The sequence below is a fragment of the Calliopsis andreniformis genome, chromosome 12, assembly GCF_051401765.1.
Source record: "Calliopsis andreniformis isolate RMS-2024a chromosome 12, iyCalAndr_principal, whole genome shotgun sequence".
NCBI lineage: Eukaryota > Metazoa > Arthropoda > Insecta > Hymenoptera > Andrenidae > Calliopsis > Calliopsis andreniformis.
In genome coordinates, this window is record NC_135073.1 from 18687502 (window position 1) to 18703135 (window position 15634).

Below are 15634 nucleotides of genomic sequence, written 5' to 3' on the forward strand. Positions count from 1 at the left end.
CATTTTTTTCTCGGTTAATACTATGCGTTAATTCTGTGAATTTTGTATTTTTTGAAAACTTTTGTTCGTGGCACACCATTAAAAATAGATACACATAATTCTAGGATTAATACGTTTAAGCTGAATATTCCTTCATTTGAAAAATCAAGTTTAAGTAACAAACTTGTTGTAGCCTTTGTTCCCTCGTGCCAATCGAGATTACGAGAACTACTTAACTCATGAATTTTAGCTTTGTCTTACATTTCAACAATGCAACTTTGTTGAGAACAGTATCTTTCTTATAATAACAGTAAAGTGAGATATTATTTTGCATCTCGATTGCCCAAGTCGATAGGGAACATAAGCACATTTTCCACGTGCATACAACATTGTACAATCTGGTTACTCACCGAATATAGCCACGTGATGCATTTCCTTGCCAGGAAAATCGTCAACTGTTTGTAGTAGCGTCTAGGTCGATGATTCGATGATTCTTAACGCTTGCCCAGTCTTTCTTCTACTATCTACAACAATGAATTGTTGTATACTATACCGATGCACTGATTTTCAATGACTTTTAGTATACGATTTGAGGTTATACGTCACAAAATTAATTACATATCGTCCCACGAGACAAAGTTCATTGCACTATTTCAAACACAGATTTCGAGTTAGAAAAATATCTTCGACACGCTATCTCGCGCGATCGCGACGAAAGTGATCGTCAAAAGTTTCGAGGGACAACTGTGACCCTATACAATGACACATTGTTGACGATATTGTGTTTACGGAGGTTGGCCAATACTTTCGACACTTTTCGGCAAATGAAAACAATCGAAGCCCTTCTAAGAATTGGGTGTCACGCGATCAGGATATTGTAAAAACATCTTTGGAAGGAACGTTCTGTTACGTACAGACAATCGGCAGAAAAAACGTTTGGTCTTTTTTCCGAGCCGGAAAGAAATGGTACAAACTATTTTCACTTCTTTTGTCAAAGTGGTCAAAGTGTACACTCGTTGACGAAAATATTCTTTTTGTCGATGAAAACACTTAAATTTTGGAAAACGAATCGAATAGCGAATTTATCGGATCACGTATAATATCTTTTATCTTACTTTCAATTCTAACGACGCGACGCGGGAGAGCAAATTGATATAGTGCTGCCATCTTGCGTTCCTTTCCCTTGGAAACCCTTCGTGAAAATCATATTTCTAACCATTCACTAAATCACGAGATTATTTAGCTGAATTCATAACTTTTAAGTTTTTCTTCACCACGACATGCACTGAATTATATTCTGTTTTCCTCGAAAAATAACTTATACTTTCATCCCTTAAATCACATTTTTATGAAAACACCCATAAATCCTAGGATCGATTCGAATAAAACGAGTACACCCTTCAACGAAATATTTACGATAAGTAAATCGATAAAGAATGTATAAATCAATCTGTAACAAGATAATTATTTAAATCTCAATTTTAGCAAGAAAAAACAAGATTCAATCCGAAAAGTTCACTTTTTAAATTCAGAACTATACATAACGATACCTCAAAAGTTTCTAAAGCGCCATCTGGGAAGTATTTCTAGGTAAAACGTAGGTTCATGGACACGTAATGGGCCCGTCCTGCACAGACGACGCCATATTGTATAGAAGGAACGAGAGGTGCAACCACGCCATTGTGCGCATTATTCTACTTCTCGTCTGACTGAGGAATATATTAAGGAAATAAAGTAAGTGGAAAGTGAACACTTAGATCTTCTGTAGAAGGGAAATATTATTGTTTGGAAATTTGTGAAATTTGCGGAACTACAGGACGCAATAACGTCGGGTAATGATTATTAATCAACGCCACGATGTTTCCATCACCTTCGCGAAACAAGATTTTGTGTTTGACTCTATTGCGCTAATGGATGTATATATTTTTTCCTATCGTCTCTGCGGCAACTTTTTTTTCAAATCAATATTTGTTGTACGCTCCTGCCATGAAGTTTTTCGACCGCAAGATTACGTTAGAGACGTTCCAACGGGCTACGAGACGTTAATATCGGACTTTCATGCAAATTATATTCCTTTAGCGAAGATGGACGTTTTAAATCATTTAATGAATTAAAATCAATTCATCGTTTAATAAATAACGACGTAAAAAATTGTATTTAATATGGTTATTATTGTTATATATACACATGAATTTTTTTAAATAAATTATATTAATTTGTTATTATTTTCGTACTTTATTCTGTGTAACATTTACTTTTACTTATGTTTAGTATCAGATAAACCAGTGCAAAGTGAAAAGTCTTAATTTAATAAAGAGCTTTTCTCATCGCTTTAATTAAATTTTGAATGCTTATTGATTACTACTTGAAATATGGTTGTTAACTCTCAATTCCATGAATTACAAAAAAAAAGAAATTAGTAATTTATATTTTTCTCTACAAGGACAATTATTAAGAATGTAATGAAAGTAATTTTTATCCTTGTAGAAATTAAATGCATGGACAACATGTACAGTAACAACATTGACCCGTGGGAACCGGGTTACGGGCCCGAAAGAAGAGGTCACAATTCTGACTACGACTACCGCAATGACTATGGAAACAGCAGGTCACCAGATTATGGAGAACATCGTGACAATGACCACCGTGACAGAGATCATCGTAGCCCAGAGTATAGAAATCATCGGGGAAGGGACAGAGATCGTGAAAGGGATAGGTCAAGAGACAGAAGGGATCGTAGCAGAGATGACAGAGATCGTAGTTACAGAGACAGAGAGGACCGCTATGGAAGACAAAGGGACAGAGATTCTGTAGAGAGAGACAGAGATCGAGATCGCGATCGCGATAGAGATAGAGATCGCTCTAGGAGAGACAGAGATAGAGATAGAGATAGAGATCGTAGAGGGAAGCGGGAGGATAGAGATCGGGATCGCGATGACGATCATAGCCGAGAAAGTATGGACTTTGAGCACGACCATGGGCGTACTTACGGTTCGTCCATGGAAGGCATTCACTACAAGTCTCAATCTCCAAACAACACCATAATGATACGCGGGCTTGCTCAGCATATTACAGAAAATGACGTAGGTTGTCAACTTAGTGGTCCAACATAATTGGCCACTCGTGAGCCAGTGTTTGCAAATATGCATCACTGTTATTATTATGATGTGTGTATCACAGGTGCGGCAAGATATCCTCAACTGTGGTCTCATGCCCAAGGACATCAGGCTGATTCGTAAAAAGGATACAGGTAATTATCACAATTTTTGCAAATTAAAATTTTCCCTCACCCTAATGTGCAAATTAGCAATTCGCTTTTCATCTTAGCAGGTTGCATTAGATCTGTATAATCTAAGTTACTGCTACATTATCTAGCAATTAATGAGGAAAATTGTTTGAAATCTCCAATAGCATTGAATACGTAGCATTTTACTTTAACTTATATTAAAGAACAGTAAATACAGATTTCAAACAATTTTTGTTGGATAAGTCTCTGTTAGTATTATGTCGGTACCAATCATGCATACCCCAAAATTCTTAAAACAGTATATAATTACTTTCAATTGAATATAAATCATTAATTTCCACCCTTGAAATAAGGTAAGTTTGTAAAAATGGAAGAAGAATATTTTGAGGGAATCAGGTCATCATTATTCATCTTGCAAGAGTGGTGTAAAATATAAAAGTTCTAAATCTAATACAACTACCAACCAACTCTATGTGACTGTTTTACTATCAAAATAATATCTCAAATTTTGGTAATCAATTATTGTATTCTTCATTCTCTGTTGTGTACATGGTACCCTCCTTTAACAATCATGGTGGCTGTTGTATTTTACTATGGATTTTCGCTCTTTTTTCTATATGTAACTCATATCAATGAATTAATTTTTGGGAGGGACAATTGTTTTCATACAAACTTTACTACTTTCTACTTTATTCTATTCTATTTTCATAAGAGAAAAAAAGAACGGTGGTTAAAAAATTTTGGTAGGTCTGGCAATAAACTTGTAAAAAGAGAAAAAGAATAGAAAAGATCGCGTAAAAAAACATGACGTAGAAAATCGTCTCTGGTCCGTGTAGAATTCGTTCTGCTGAGCTTTAGGCAAATGGAAAAGAAAGCAAGCGACGAAGCGAAGAAAATACTTCGTTTGAAACTCAGTCTGTCAATGGTTGGTGCTGTGATTGCCTGCCCTCTCAGAGTAGAGACACCCAGGCAAAACGTGGATTAACTTTGGATATGTGTGTATTTGCTCTGTATAGGTGCTTCGCGAGGTTTTGCATTCGTCGAGTTTAACGCGACTCAGGAGGCCGCACGGTGGATGGAGATGAAACAGGTAGAAAGAAGTTCAGTCCAGATACCCAACCGATGCGTTGCACGCGTGCCACCGACGCCCCGTGGCGGCAAGGCACGGTAACGCAGCCCCCTGGCCTTCCCCATGGCCATGGCTGTGCACCTAATCAAAGGCTACTTCAATCTACCGTACCTAATTATTTATCTCTAGGAGTCCCCACATACTTTGCAGACTTTTCTTAACTCGCTCGCAATTATTCCGTCTTATTGGATTAAAGTTTACATTATATCGAGAGGCCGCGCCGCGTGCTTTTTTACCTATCCTCTATCTATCATAAAAGTTTGTGGACTAACAATGAAGATCGGAGGAGGGTCATTCCAATCGTCTTATCTTTTTTGCGTACAATGCATATTACATCCGGCATGACGATGGTTTATTTTTGTACCAAACACACTTTTTGCTATTCATACAAAAACAGATGCTTTCTCTCTTTTTTTATATATATATATATACATGATTTTATAATATCACTTAAAGTCTGCTTCTACCATTTGACTTTGGTTTTCGATCCAGTTGACCGAGCATATACTTAAAAGAATGATAATTCTTTTGCACGACTTTCTTTTCTACTCACGTGTAAAATTACATTAATGCAAGCGATCATTGTACGTTTGCTTTATCTCCACGAGTACTCAATTCTCTTGAATCGATCGAAAATGAAAAAAAAATGTTATCGCGCATGTACATATACATAGTCGGTCCGCAAGTCGTGTGGAATGGCCCACATTTATAAGCCCACGACATTTTACTTTACTGTTCGTTCGAGACGGAAAGCTATGAAGTAGAGAAACTATAATTTCGTCAACCAAGAAGGAAGTTTACGGGATAAACAAGAGGCGTTGAGAGGATGTTGGACGGGATAACACTGAAATTCTCTGTTTCAGGGAGTACTGATGCTGCAGGACCAATACCGTGCCTTGATGCAGTACAGTATACCGAAAGATTGCCATGTAGATAAGCCACCAGCAAAGAACACGCAAGATTGGCATTGCGTCAAGGTAATCTCCTTTAAAAGAGTTCAGTATTCCCTATTAACAAGCAACTGATATGTTAATACTGTTCTTTCTTTACAGTGTGGTGCACACAATTTTAAACGACGCGAAACATGTTTTAAATGTTCCGCCTCTAGAGCCGAGAGCGAAGAAGGTGGAGAAGGTAGCGATGAAATCAGCCCCCATCCCACAAATACCGTACTTCTTCGAGGGTTGGACGTACTAACGACTGAGGATTCAGTTCTCCAAGCAATGAAGAATCTTTCTTCAATGCCAATACGCAGCATTCGTATCGGCCGCGATTCCCTTACCAACACCTCAAGGGGTGTTTGTTATCTAGAAATGGGCAACGTGGTAGACGCTATGTATTTGCATACGGCTCTTACGAAGCAAGGACTAGTAGTAGATGGTAGAAAAGTGGAAATTACGTACTGTAAACTCCATCAGATTAACAACACTAATACGTGGAAGGCCAACGACAGCCAACCACAAAGATATACGTTAGATGATGTTGCTCAATTGGCAGAGTATAGTGCCAACCTATATGCTAAGACACCTGCACAGAAAGCTCACTATCTTCAGTATTACACGCAATATTATCAAAATCAAATAATGCAGGGATCCGCGATCACGTTGCCATCCTTGAATCAGACTGATAGGGTGAACGCGGCGGCAGCCGTGGCTCAGTCTGCCATACAGCAATTACAGGCGTCAAGAAAATTGGGAGACTCTGATGAAATGAAGAACAGACCAACGCCTACGGCACCAACGAGTACTTCACTGGCGAGCGGAAGAGTGCCAGCACACTCTAGTGATGGAAAAGTGTACTGTAAGTTCGAAGTGAAAAGAGATAATTATTGTAACTTTATTGTAACATTTTTATACTACGTTTATGCTTATTACAGCTGTACCAGACGTTAGTACCTATCACTACGATGAATCCTCGGGGTATTATTACGATCCTAGTACAGGATTGTACTATGATCCTAATTCGCAATACTATTATAACAGCCACACGCAACAATTCCTCTATTGGGATGCTGAATCATTCTCATATCAACCAGCAAAGGTAACTGCATAATTTATACTATAGTTTGTCACGCAAAGTTGAAACTTAAACACATTTAAACTTAATTTTTTCTGTTTTCATAGACTGCAACAACTGTGACACAAGCAACAGGAACAACAACAAGTGGAACAACAATAACTGCCACGGCTAGTAGCACAGATGTGACGAACATAGTCACCAATCAAGCAACAACTTCGTCGACCACATCGACTGCGCAAGAAGGGTTAAAAGAAGATGAAAGTAAAAAGAAAGACAGCAAGCAGGATAAAGTGAAAGTAGCGAAAAAAATAGCGAAAGACATGGAACGTTGGGCGAAAACACTGAATCAGAAAAAAGAGAATGCGAAGAGCAACTGGAATTCAGAGTTCGCTGGTGGTGATGGCAATCAGGGAGTCGGAAGCGGCGCTGCGGACGCAGGATATGCCATATTAGAAAAGAAGTCTCTAGTAAACTCTTACCATGAGGATGAAGACCCAAGTGGAAGTAATGGTTTAGTTGCTGCCTATGGTGGCGGCAGTGACACCGAAGAAGAAATAGAAGACGTGCAGCAGGAAGAAAGGCAACACACAGACTGGACGAAATTAGCGTGCTTATTATGTAAGCGACAGTTTCCAAGCAAAGAAGCACTGCTTCGACATCAACAGCTGTCCGACCTTCACAAACAAAATCTGGAGAATTGGTATCAAGTGCGTGGCTTAGATCCAAACGACCCTCAACAGAGAAACAACAAATACCGAGATCGCGCTAAGGAGAGAAGGGCGAAATACGGCGAACCAGAACCTCCGCAACCAAATAAACTGAAAGAGAAGTACTTGAAGACCAGGGTCGAGGAGATATCCGTGTCCTATGAAGAACCCACAAGGGCTGGTATTGGATCGGACAATGTCGGCAACAAACTATTACAGAAAATGGGGTGGAGTGAAGGAATGGGACTTGGAAAATCCAACCAAGGTAGGACAAGTATTATCGAAGCGGAAAGAAGAGTTCCTACGGCCGGTTTAGGAGCGAAGTCGTCGTCTTATAGTGCGTTACCGGGGGATACGTACAAAGATTGCGTGAAAAAAATGATGTATGCACGTTATCAGGAATTATCAGACACATAATACAAGTATCCATTGAAAAAACTAAGTTTTATATCCGTACACAAAGAGAGAAAGAACACACATACACAGAAGTACTTGTATTCAATTTTCCATAGACAAATAGGTATGTATGCGTAATATCAGATTAGTATGCCGATTGCGTACTAGTAATTTAACGGTGATAATCTATTCTTGAGAATATGTATAATGGATTTTCTTTTTTTATATTTTTCCTGTATGTTTTAATGATATTGTTTCTCTTTCCATTCTCAATAAGATTGTTAGGAAATAATAAATTAGTGATGTTCGTATTTGCACATGTCTTTTCTTTTTTTCTTTTCCTTCGAACTATTAATACATCGTTTTACGTGGTAATAGTGTACATTAGTGTATCAAATTTTACGGAAATAACTTGGAACAAACTGTGCTTTTTTGATTGAAAAAAACTATGCATACACACGTTTTAGTTTTGTTTGAAAAAAAGTAGTGCACAATATCCAAGAATGTGCTACATGCGAATATCAGTAGGAAAGTAATTCAGAAGATTATCACTTAAACAATTCTCTTGTCTAACAATTTGTGCACAATACAGTACACTTTTCACATAAAATGCAGTGGTGACGAAAAATTGAATAATCCATTATCGTTTTAGTTTTTATGGTATTGTTATAATATTACGCGATATATCTTTAAAGAAAAGTCAATCTACAATAGTATTTCATGTAATCCAGTGCGACTAAACTCACTACTGGTGCATCGTACACATATATTTATTATTACACTGTAACAATTCGCATTAAATTTCATAATTTCTTTATAATGTAGTTACGTCGGATTTCACAAGTAAATATACATAGAGAAAGAGATAATTATATTTATACTCGTACATGTATACGTCAACCTTTACTTTTACTACTGATTTGTGTCATATTTTTTAGAGATCACGCATTCTTCGCTATACATACACATTTCTACAGCCATTCTTACACTTTGTCGTTATATTTTTTTAATTATACATGCAAAACCCATGTAATAAGTGATAATTTAAAAAGATATGATTAATAATAAAAATACACGCGGCATTATTGCTTGCAATACACTCGTGTGCTTCTTCTTTTCTCTTTGTATAATCGAAACTTCTCTATTACTTTATTTCCGTACTTTTTTCCAAGTAAGATGTCAATATCTACTTGTAAATTATACGTACGTTCTTAAGTGTGCGTAAATAAATATATGATATTCATGAAATCTTAAATTCTCCAGAGTAAAATTATACATATAGCACGATTTACAACAATTTTACTACTAGATATATATCCTTTTTTTTTAAATGTTTAATACGATGTACATGTTCATTCATATTTAAATATTCATACTCACACGTACAGCTGAAGTATTTTCGATGATTCAAAATTTGAACTTCGGATTTTCTTCACATCCAATTCAAAAATCAAAACTCTGTTCTACCTATCTTGGTATACGTTCATCACATTACAAGAACCGGGAATGGTTACTTTCGATAATACAAATTCGAAAGCTATTCGATATATATCGATTGTGTCTCGTTATGTTAATCACTATGCCTACAGTTTAACGCAATAAATAATACTATAATTATGGCAATATATTTATTTCTTTAGTCGATATAAATGCAATACTCAGAAATGCTGAGTATGGAACAATTAAATTTACGATATAGTAGAAAAAAATTGACATGGTTATCGTTAAACGTTAATACTTTGATTCTTTAGGCGTATTACTAGAGGAACAAATCACGATCTTTTGTTTGTATATAAAGAAGGTTTGTACTATTAAAATCTGTACTCGCTTAAAAAACTGACTATCGCGTTAACCCGAACAGGAATCGAATTAAGAAATATATTTGTTACGTATACCAAACATTAAGTAATCGGTATGCAACTTAATATTAATCTCAGTCATTTTAAGCATATTGTGTAATGATTAACAAACAGTGAATAAACTGTTTGTTTTTTAAACAAATTTTGTAAAATACATTTTCCCTTTTCCTACTTTCAGTTTACTAAAAAGTTTATACAAGTTTTGATAGATAATTTGCTACACATACATTAATTAGTCTTTAAATTAAATTGCAATAAATTTCCCTAAATAATTGTGTTTATTAATGGAATTAAAAAAATGTAAAAAAACTATATAACAACTAAACATCTGCTAAAATCCAAGAATATAATGGTCTCAATTGATGATTTAAAACTCTATATTCTAGATTGCTAATTCCATCAGTATCATACCTTCTAGCACTGGTCTCTAAATTCTCAAATCTTGTACTGCTGGGAGATTCTTTCTTATGTGGTAGCATGTAATATTGAGAAATGTCAGGACCAAACCGGATGACCTGAAATTTAAATTTATAACATTGCTGGATACATGTTCTTTATCAATAAAAACAATTACTTGAAAGCCTCTTGACTGTAGACGCCTATAGAAGTCATCATCTTCTCCACCCCATCCATAGAAAATATTGGAGAATCCATTTACTCTTTCAAACTGTTTACGAGTTAATGCAATTGCACCACCAAATAAGCCAGTATAAGGTAAATTGTAACGAAATGTGTTCACACTTGAACTCATATGTCTGGGCATTTTTGTGCAAGCATAAATATTATCAGGATTCTGGGGTATTAAATCAATATCTTGAAAAATAAAGCAATGGAAATCATTCACTTTAGTTGCCTCTGCATATCCAACATTGAATAGCTTGGCACGATTGAATTCTCGCATTGGACTCTGTTCTATTACAAATATTCTATAATCAAGATTTTGAGCTTGTAGGAAAGGGTGAATGTAGTTCATAAAAATGGTGAGTTGAGCTTGTCGATTTCTATATGGCAGAATAATAGCAACATTGAAAAGGGGATGACAGTTCAGAGGCTTCCACTGTCCCCCTGGTAATATCCCTAAACGTCTTGCCATTACCACTGGATCTTCTCGAGGATGTTCTTCAGGGTAAAATAACTGAGATCTTTTTGAACCGATTGTAATGGAGCAAGAGTTATCTCTTGCTGGATATGATCTTTCCATTTCATCGTAAATATCCTCCGTTTTTATGAAAGTATAATGCGAAGCAAATCTCGCAGGATGTAAACAATATCCCAGAACCAATATCGTGGTAACAGTGTAGAACAATCCACGTGCATAGTCATAGAAAAATGCAATGAACATTTTCAAAATATTGACGATGCCCCTCATCCTAACCTTCGTTTCAACTTCCGCTTAGCATATCAATAAAGCAAATGGATAGTATTTAACTCAAAAAAAGGTACTCCTTTTGTTAGCATAAACGATAACTTTGTTATGCTTCAGAGTATCATGTTACGGTATTAAATCACAACTTTAACTTGAACAAACATACTTCAAAATACGGTACTTTGAAACATCAAAGTGCAGACGACACATTGTCAATTCTGAAGGCAGCGCAGTACGCTTGCGCCGCGGTGCTATCAGCTGTACACTTTCAATTCAAATAATTTACGATATTGATAAGAATCGAGAATGATTTAGATACGATCCTAATATTAAATAGGTGAATAAGTGGTAACAGATTATTTGATAACGCTTTATTTAAAGCTCTGTAAATAGACGAAATTTACTTTGACTTTTCAACATTTCACCGGTCATGTGCTTGCTTAACAGCATAATTGTTCACATAAACATTTCTGTGTACATAGATAAAATACATCTGCATGATACATAGAATCTGTATATTTTCTTTCTATTAAACACGTTCATCAATGAACTAAAATTGTGTGCGACGTTTCCCTTGGCTTATTCTCAACTTTTGGAATATTTAGGCGATGGAAGACATCTAAAGTGTCTTTTACAAATTGATTCATCATTGACTCAGTGTGTTTTGGAGTAGGAGCCAGTCTCAATTTTTCTTCTCCCTTTGGAACAGTGGGATAATTTATTGCCTGAACATAATGTCCTTTCTCTTTTATTAAACAATCAGCTACCTGACTACACAGTAGTGGATCTCCAATCTGAAAAATAATATCAATTTAGAAACATTAATATTAAAATATATGGCAGATATGACTCGAAAAAGTAATGTACTTTTATAGGAATAATGTGCGAAGGTGAAGGTTCTAGTGGAAGACCTGCAGCACTCAAAGTAGACTTCATATAAGCTACATTTTTTTGATGACAGTCTCTTAATGATCTTCCTTCATCTGAGGCTAAGACTTGAACAGCTGTTAGAGCACCGTATAGTACCGTCGGTGGTAGTGAAGTTGTAAAAATGAAACCTGCTGCATAACTTCTTATCATGTCTACTAATTTTGTAGAACCAACAATATAGCCACCGACATTCCCAAAGGCTTTGCCTAGAGTACCAGAAATGATATCCATTTTATGGAGTACTCTATCCCTTTCTCCAATTCCAGCACCTGAGTACCCATACAAGCCAACAGCATGAACTTCATCAACAAATGTTAGAGCACCATATTTATGCGCAACGTCGCACAATTCTTCTAAAGGACATATATCTCCAGTCATGGAATGTACTGTTTCAAATGCTACAATTTTTGGTATCCCTCTATCTACTTTTGAAAGTAGCTCCTCAAGATGTTTTACATCGTTATGTCTGAAAATATGTTTTGGTACTCCACTGTTTCTTATACCCTGGATCATAGAAGCATGATTACCAGCATCAGAAAAAATATGACACCCAGGTAAAAGTTTTGCCAAAGTATACAGAGTAGAGTCATTGGCAACAAAACAAGAAGTGAATAATAAGCCAGCCTCTTTTTGATGCAATGAGGCAAGTCTTTTCTCTAACATTTCATGACCCATAGAATTCCCTGATATGTTCCTTGTTCCTCCAGCTCCTGCCCCAAATTTTTCCAATGCTTCTCGAACAGAATTTACCACTGCTGGGTGACGTGATATTCCCAAATAATCATTAGAACACCAAACAGTGATGGGTTTTGGTCCCCAAGAATATTCCATTGCAGTTGGAAAGTTTTCAGCTAATCTGTTTACTTTTTTAAACACTCTATAAGAATGATCTCTTTTCTTTTTCATGATCTGTTCATGAAAGAATTCCTCATATGCAAAATTTTGCTCTTCTTTTGGTTTGGGAGGAGTCACATTAATCACATCCTCCTCAATCGCAGGACTGGCCATTTTCACTGCTGCATGTTCTTTTGCCAGAAATGGACACTTACTCTCCAGAGTTTCCTGGATTTGCTGAATTTCTGTGGACTCTGCTTGAGTACTAAAGAACTGAGACATGAATGGACACAGCTGACGATAGCTCATTACTACAGAAGCTCCATAATTGCGAATGTAATTCGCAGATAAATTTGTTAAAAATGGGCAAGGCATGTTTTTTGAAGTGCCTAAAACATACAAAATTGAAACTCATGTAATAACCAAAATACATATTTTATATTATTTTATAACATTCGAGAATGTTAAAAAATGATAAAGAAGATTATATCGAAACACAAATTTCTAAAATAAAATCGAAAAAGAGCTTCATTTCGGATGGTATTAAAAGCTTAGAATTGAGGTCACTCGTGTAGAAAGCCAGGTGAGTGCCAAGTAAAAGAGAAAGTGATATGGCAAATCATGATGACACAACAGTAAAAGATAATATTTCGGCCATAAGGATCGGAAAAGTGTTACCTTTTGCAACGCTGGATAAATGATAAGCGGTGATGCAGTGGATCCACTGGCGAGCAAACTGAAATATGGAAAACAGATGCTTCGTAAATATCAAGGTAAAATGAGCGATGATTCTATGGCTAATAGCCAAGTGAACTCAATTCAATCAGAGTAGCGAGAGGAAGAGCTCAGCTTAATCGACCTTTCGCTTTCGCGGCGAGACCACGACTGACTGAGCGATATCAGCTCTGAGAAGTTCGCTTATTAAGAGACATGAAAAAGTCGCGCCGTTTCGAGAGGTCGAACAGGACATCCTCGCGTGACCCCATTTCCGTTCACCGCCTGTGGCTCACTTTTTTTTCTTGTATGGAGCCTTTGGTAACTGTGACGCACGTATTCGAGCAACATATTCTTGAACGCGAAAATAGTTTTCTATGGAAAAGATATACTTTCAGAAACTCATATTAGCGTAATAATTTCTTCTTTTTTTTTTTTTGATAGAGGGAACAATTTTTTTTTCTTAGATAGAAAATATGCTACGAAAAAGAATCTCTTACGTAACTAATTCTCTCTTATTGTTTATTTAAGGTTTCAATAGAACTCTTTAAATTAATGACTACCACAATTGCTACAGTGGGTTAAACACATGTCGTATTCATCGATAACACATAATTTAAATGTAGTATAATGTATCCCACGTCCTTGAATTAAACAGACATTCTCGTGTAATTCGAAATGACGATTATTTATTTGATTAGTCACTCTATAGACAGAAAATGTCTACTAAACTAAGAAATTGGTATTTTTTAAGTTATACATATTATTATGAAAATTGAGCTATCAATGTTTATTTGAATTTCATAGTTACTTGTTTAATAATGTATAAAGGCCTTTCGAAACTCGCAACACTAACATAAATATAGATCTTTGGAGTCCTTTCTATGTTTAAATATTTACAAAAAATATAACTAGTTTCGCACAGATATATCTCGGTGAATAATTAATTCGTAATATCATTACTAATTCACTTCTTGTCCCGCGATCGTTATTGACGCACACCGGTACCGCGCGATTGCTTAATTAAATACAGAACAGACCAGGGACCATCTAAACGACCATGAAAATAAAATAGGATCGTCAAACACGCGAAGCTAATCGAATAATCCAATCTAAGAGAATCCTCTCAGAAGTACAAAATACCAAATATAAACTACAATTTTCTCTATTATCATAAAAACTCGAAAGTTTAAATTCTCGCATGTCCAAAATGGTTTGATCTTATTGTAAATCTTAATAGGGCAGTGTTATGTTCACTCACCATAATACTATAGAAAATGATGCTCGTGACAAAGTTGTTTAAGTAACAAATACGCAGAATAAAACAGTAGATTAAAAAAAGAGATTCGTCTTTCTGACAATCCGCATTCGTTACAATCTCTGGCACTGCGCTCGCGCAACTAACCGAATTCTAGCCGCTCTGTGCAATATTTAATGAAAACCCGCATAGTTTATGCTACACTTTTCCTCTTTTTCTGCAAACTCACGACTTCATACGGCCAATCGCTGCGACAGTGTTATCATTACGATTCACTTCACAACAACAGACACGACTTGCGTACGTACGTGAAAAGCCTACCTGCTTTGAAGAAACATCCTGTTCACGTCATCGTGACAGGTAACCGACGTAAAGATAAAAAAGAAGGGGAAAATTTGTTTACTACTTTTCCTTTTTTTTTTACAAAGTAGCAATTATACAAGGTTTACGATGCATCGCAATGAGGAAATGATACTATCTGCTATAAATTATTATTCTTAGTTACACTGATAAGCGATCCATTGGGATTCCCTTATAGGAAATTACAAGGTTTAAAAATGCTGAAGTAAACTATTATGAGGAAAGATGAAATGTTTCTGCTTGAATACAGTTTTCCATCTATTTATCTTTATAAATATTTTCTTACATTGTTCTCTACTTATGCATAATTGCGTGTACTTATTCATCTTGCTAAGAATTCACTCTCTACGTATTACGCACACGACAAAAAAATGTCAGTTCTTAACCTAGACTTTTGCTACCGATAGTTAATGTCACGATTGTAGAATTATAACAATTGGATTACATGGTTCAAGAAACATTTCCCTGGAAAGTACTATCTATTCCCTAATCCTCATCACGTAGATGGGTATATTTATTTTCTTGTTTCATCATATGAATATTTCAAAATCACGGAATTGCAACAATCTGGAAGTTTTTATGCCACTGTGCATACATCGATTTCTCCCCTTAAAAGTCATGCACTTAAAAAACCGAGAAAAACATGAAGAAACAAAGATCATTAAAACACTAAAAAAATGTTCTACTTATAATCTGACTCTACACAAATTTGTGCGGGTTGATGTTTCAAAAAGTTAGGTTAGAAGATGGCAGAACGCGGGAAAATGTTCTTAATCCTCATTGGTTACCAAGAGAGCTGTGAAACCGAGCAGAACGGTAGATAACGTCACAGAAGG

General features: G+C 36.0%; 3 protein-coding genes across 5 annotated transcripts; 1 reads left to right on the plus strand and 2 right to left on the minus strand.

The window, feature by feature from the left end:
• The first annotated feature begins 1624 nt into the window (after positions 1–1624).
• Positions 1625–7499, plus strand: LOC143185507 (RNA-binding protein 5). 2 transcript variants are annotated; one of them, XM_076388573.1, is made up of 8 exons: positions 1625–1713; positions 2467–3062; positions 3160–3229; positions 4243–4316; positions 5219–5332; positions 5408–6155; positions 6232–6395; positions 6479–7499. In XM_076388573.1, the coding sequence occupies exons 2-8, from the start codon at positions 2478–2480 to the stop codon at positions 7496–7498; spliced, it is 2775 nt and encodes a 924-aa protein (XP_076244688.1). In that variant the 5' UTR covers positions 1625–1713; positions 2467–2477; the 3' UTR covers position 7499. The 2 variants fall into 2 exon arrangements, with proteins under 2 accessions (XP_076244688.1, XP_076244689.1); XM_076388574.1 differs by lacking the exon at positions 1625–1713 and adding an exon at positions 2022–2144.
• Positions 7500–8226: 727 nt separating this feature from the next.
• Positions 8227–10905, minus strand: LOC143185508 (beta-1,4-N-acetylgalactosaminyltransferase bre-4). 2 transcript variants are annotated; one of them, XM_076388576.1, is made up of 3 exons: positions 9911–10905; positions 9748–9851; positions 8227–9060 (listed from the first exon to the last, which is right to left on the minus strand). In XM_076388576.1, exons 1-3 carry the CDS (start codon positions 10703–10705, stop codon positions 9048–9050), a joined length of 912 nt encoding a protein of 303 aa, XP_076244691.1. In that variant the 5' UTR covers positions 10706–10905; the 3' UTR covers positions 8227–9047. The 2 variants fall into 2 exon arrangements, with proteins under 2 accessions (XP_076244691.1, XP_076244690.1); XM_076388575.1 differs by having other exon boundaries at positions 8227–9851.
• Positions 10906–11058: 153 nt separating this feature from the next.
• Positions 11059–14693, minus strand: Alas (5-aminolevulinate synthase). Its single transcript, XM_076389354.1, has 4 exons — positions 14442–14693; positions 13145–13202; positions 11570–12855; positions 11059–11496 (listed from the first exon to the last, which is right to left on the minus strand). Exons 1-4 carry the CDS (start codon positions 14442–14444, stop codon positions 11245–11247), a joined length of 1599 nt encoding a protein of 532 aa, XP_076245469.1. The 5' UTR covers positions 14445–14693; the 3' UTR covers positions 11059–11244.
• Positions 14694–15634: the final 941 nt, after the last annotated feature.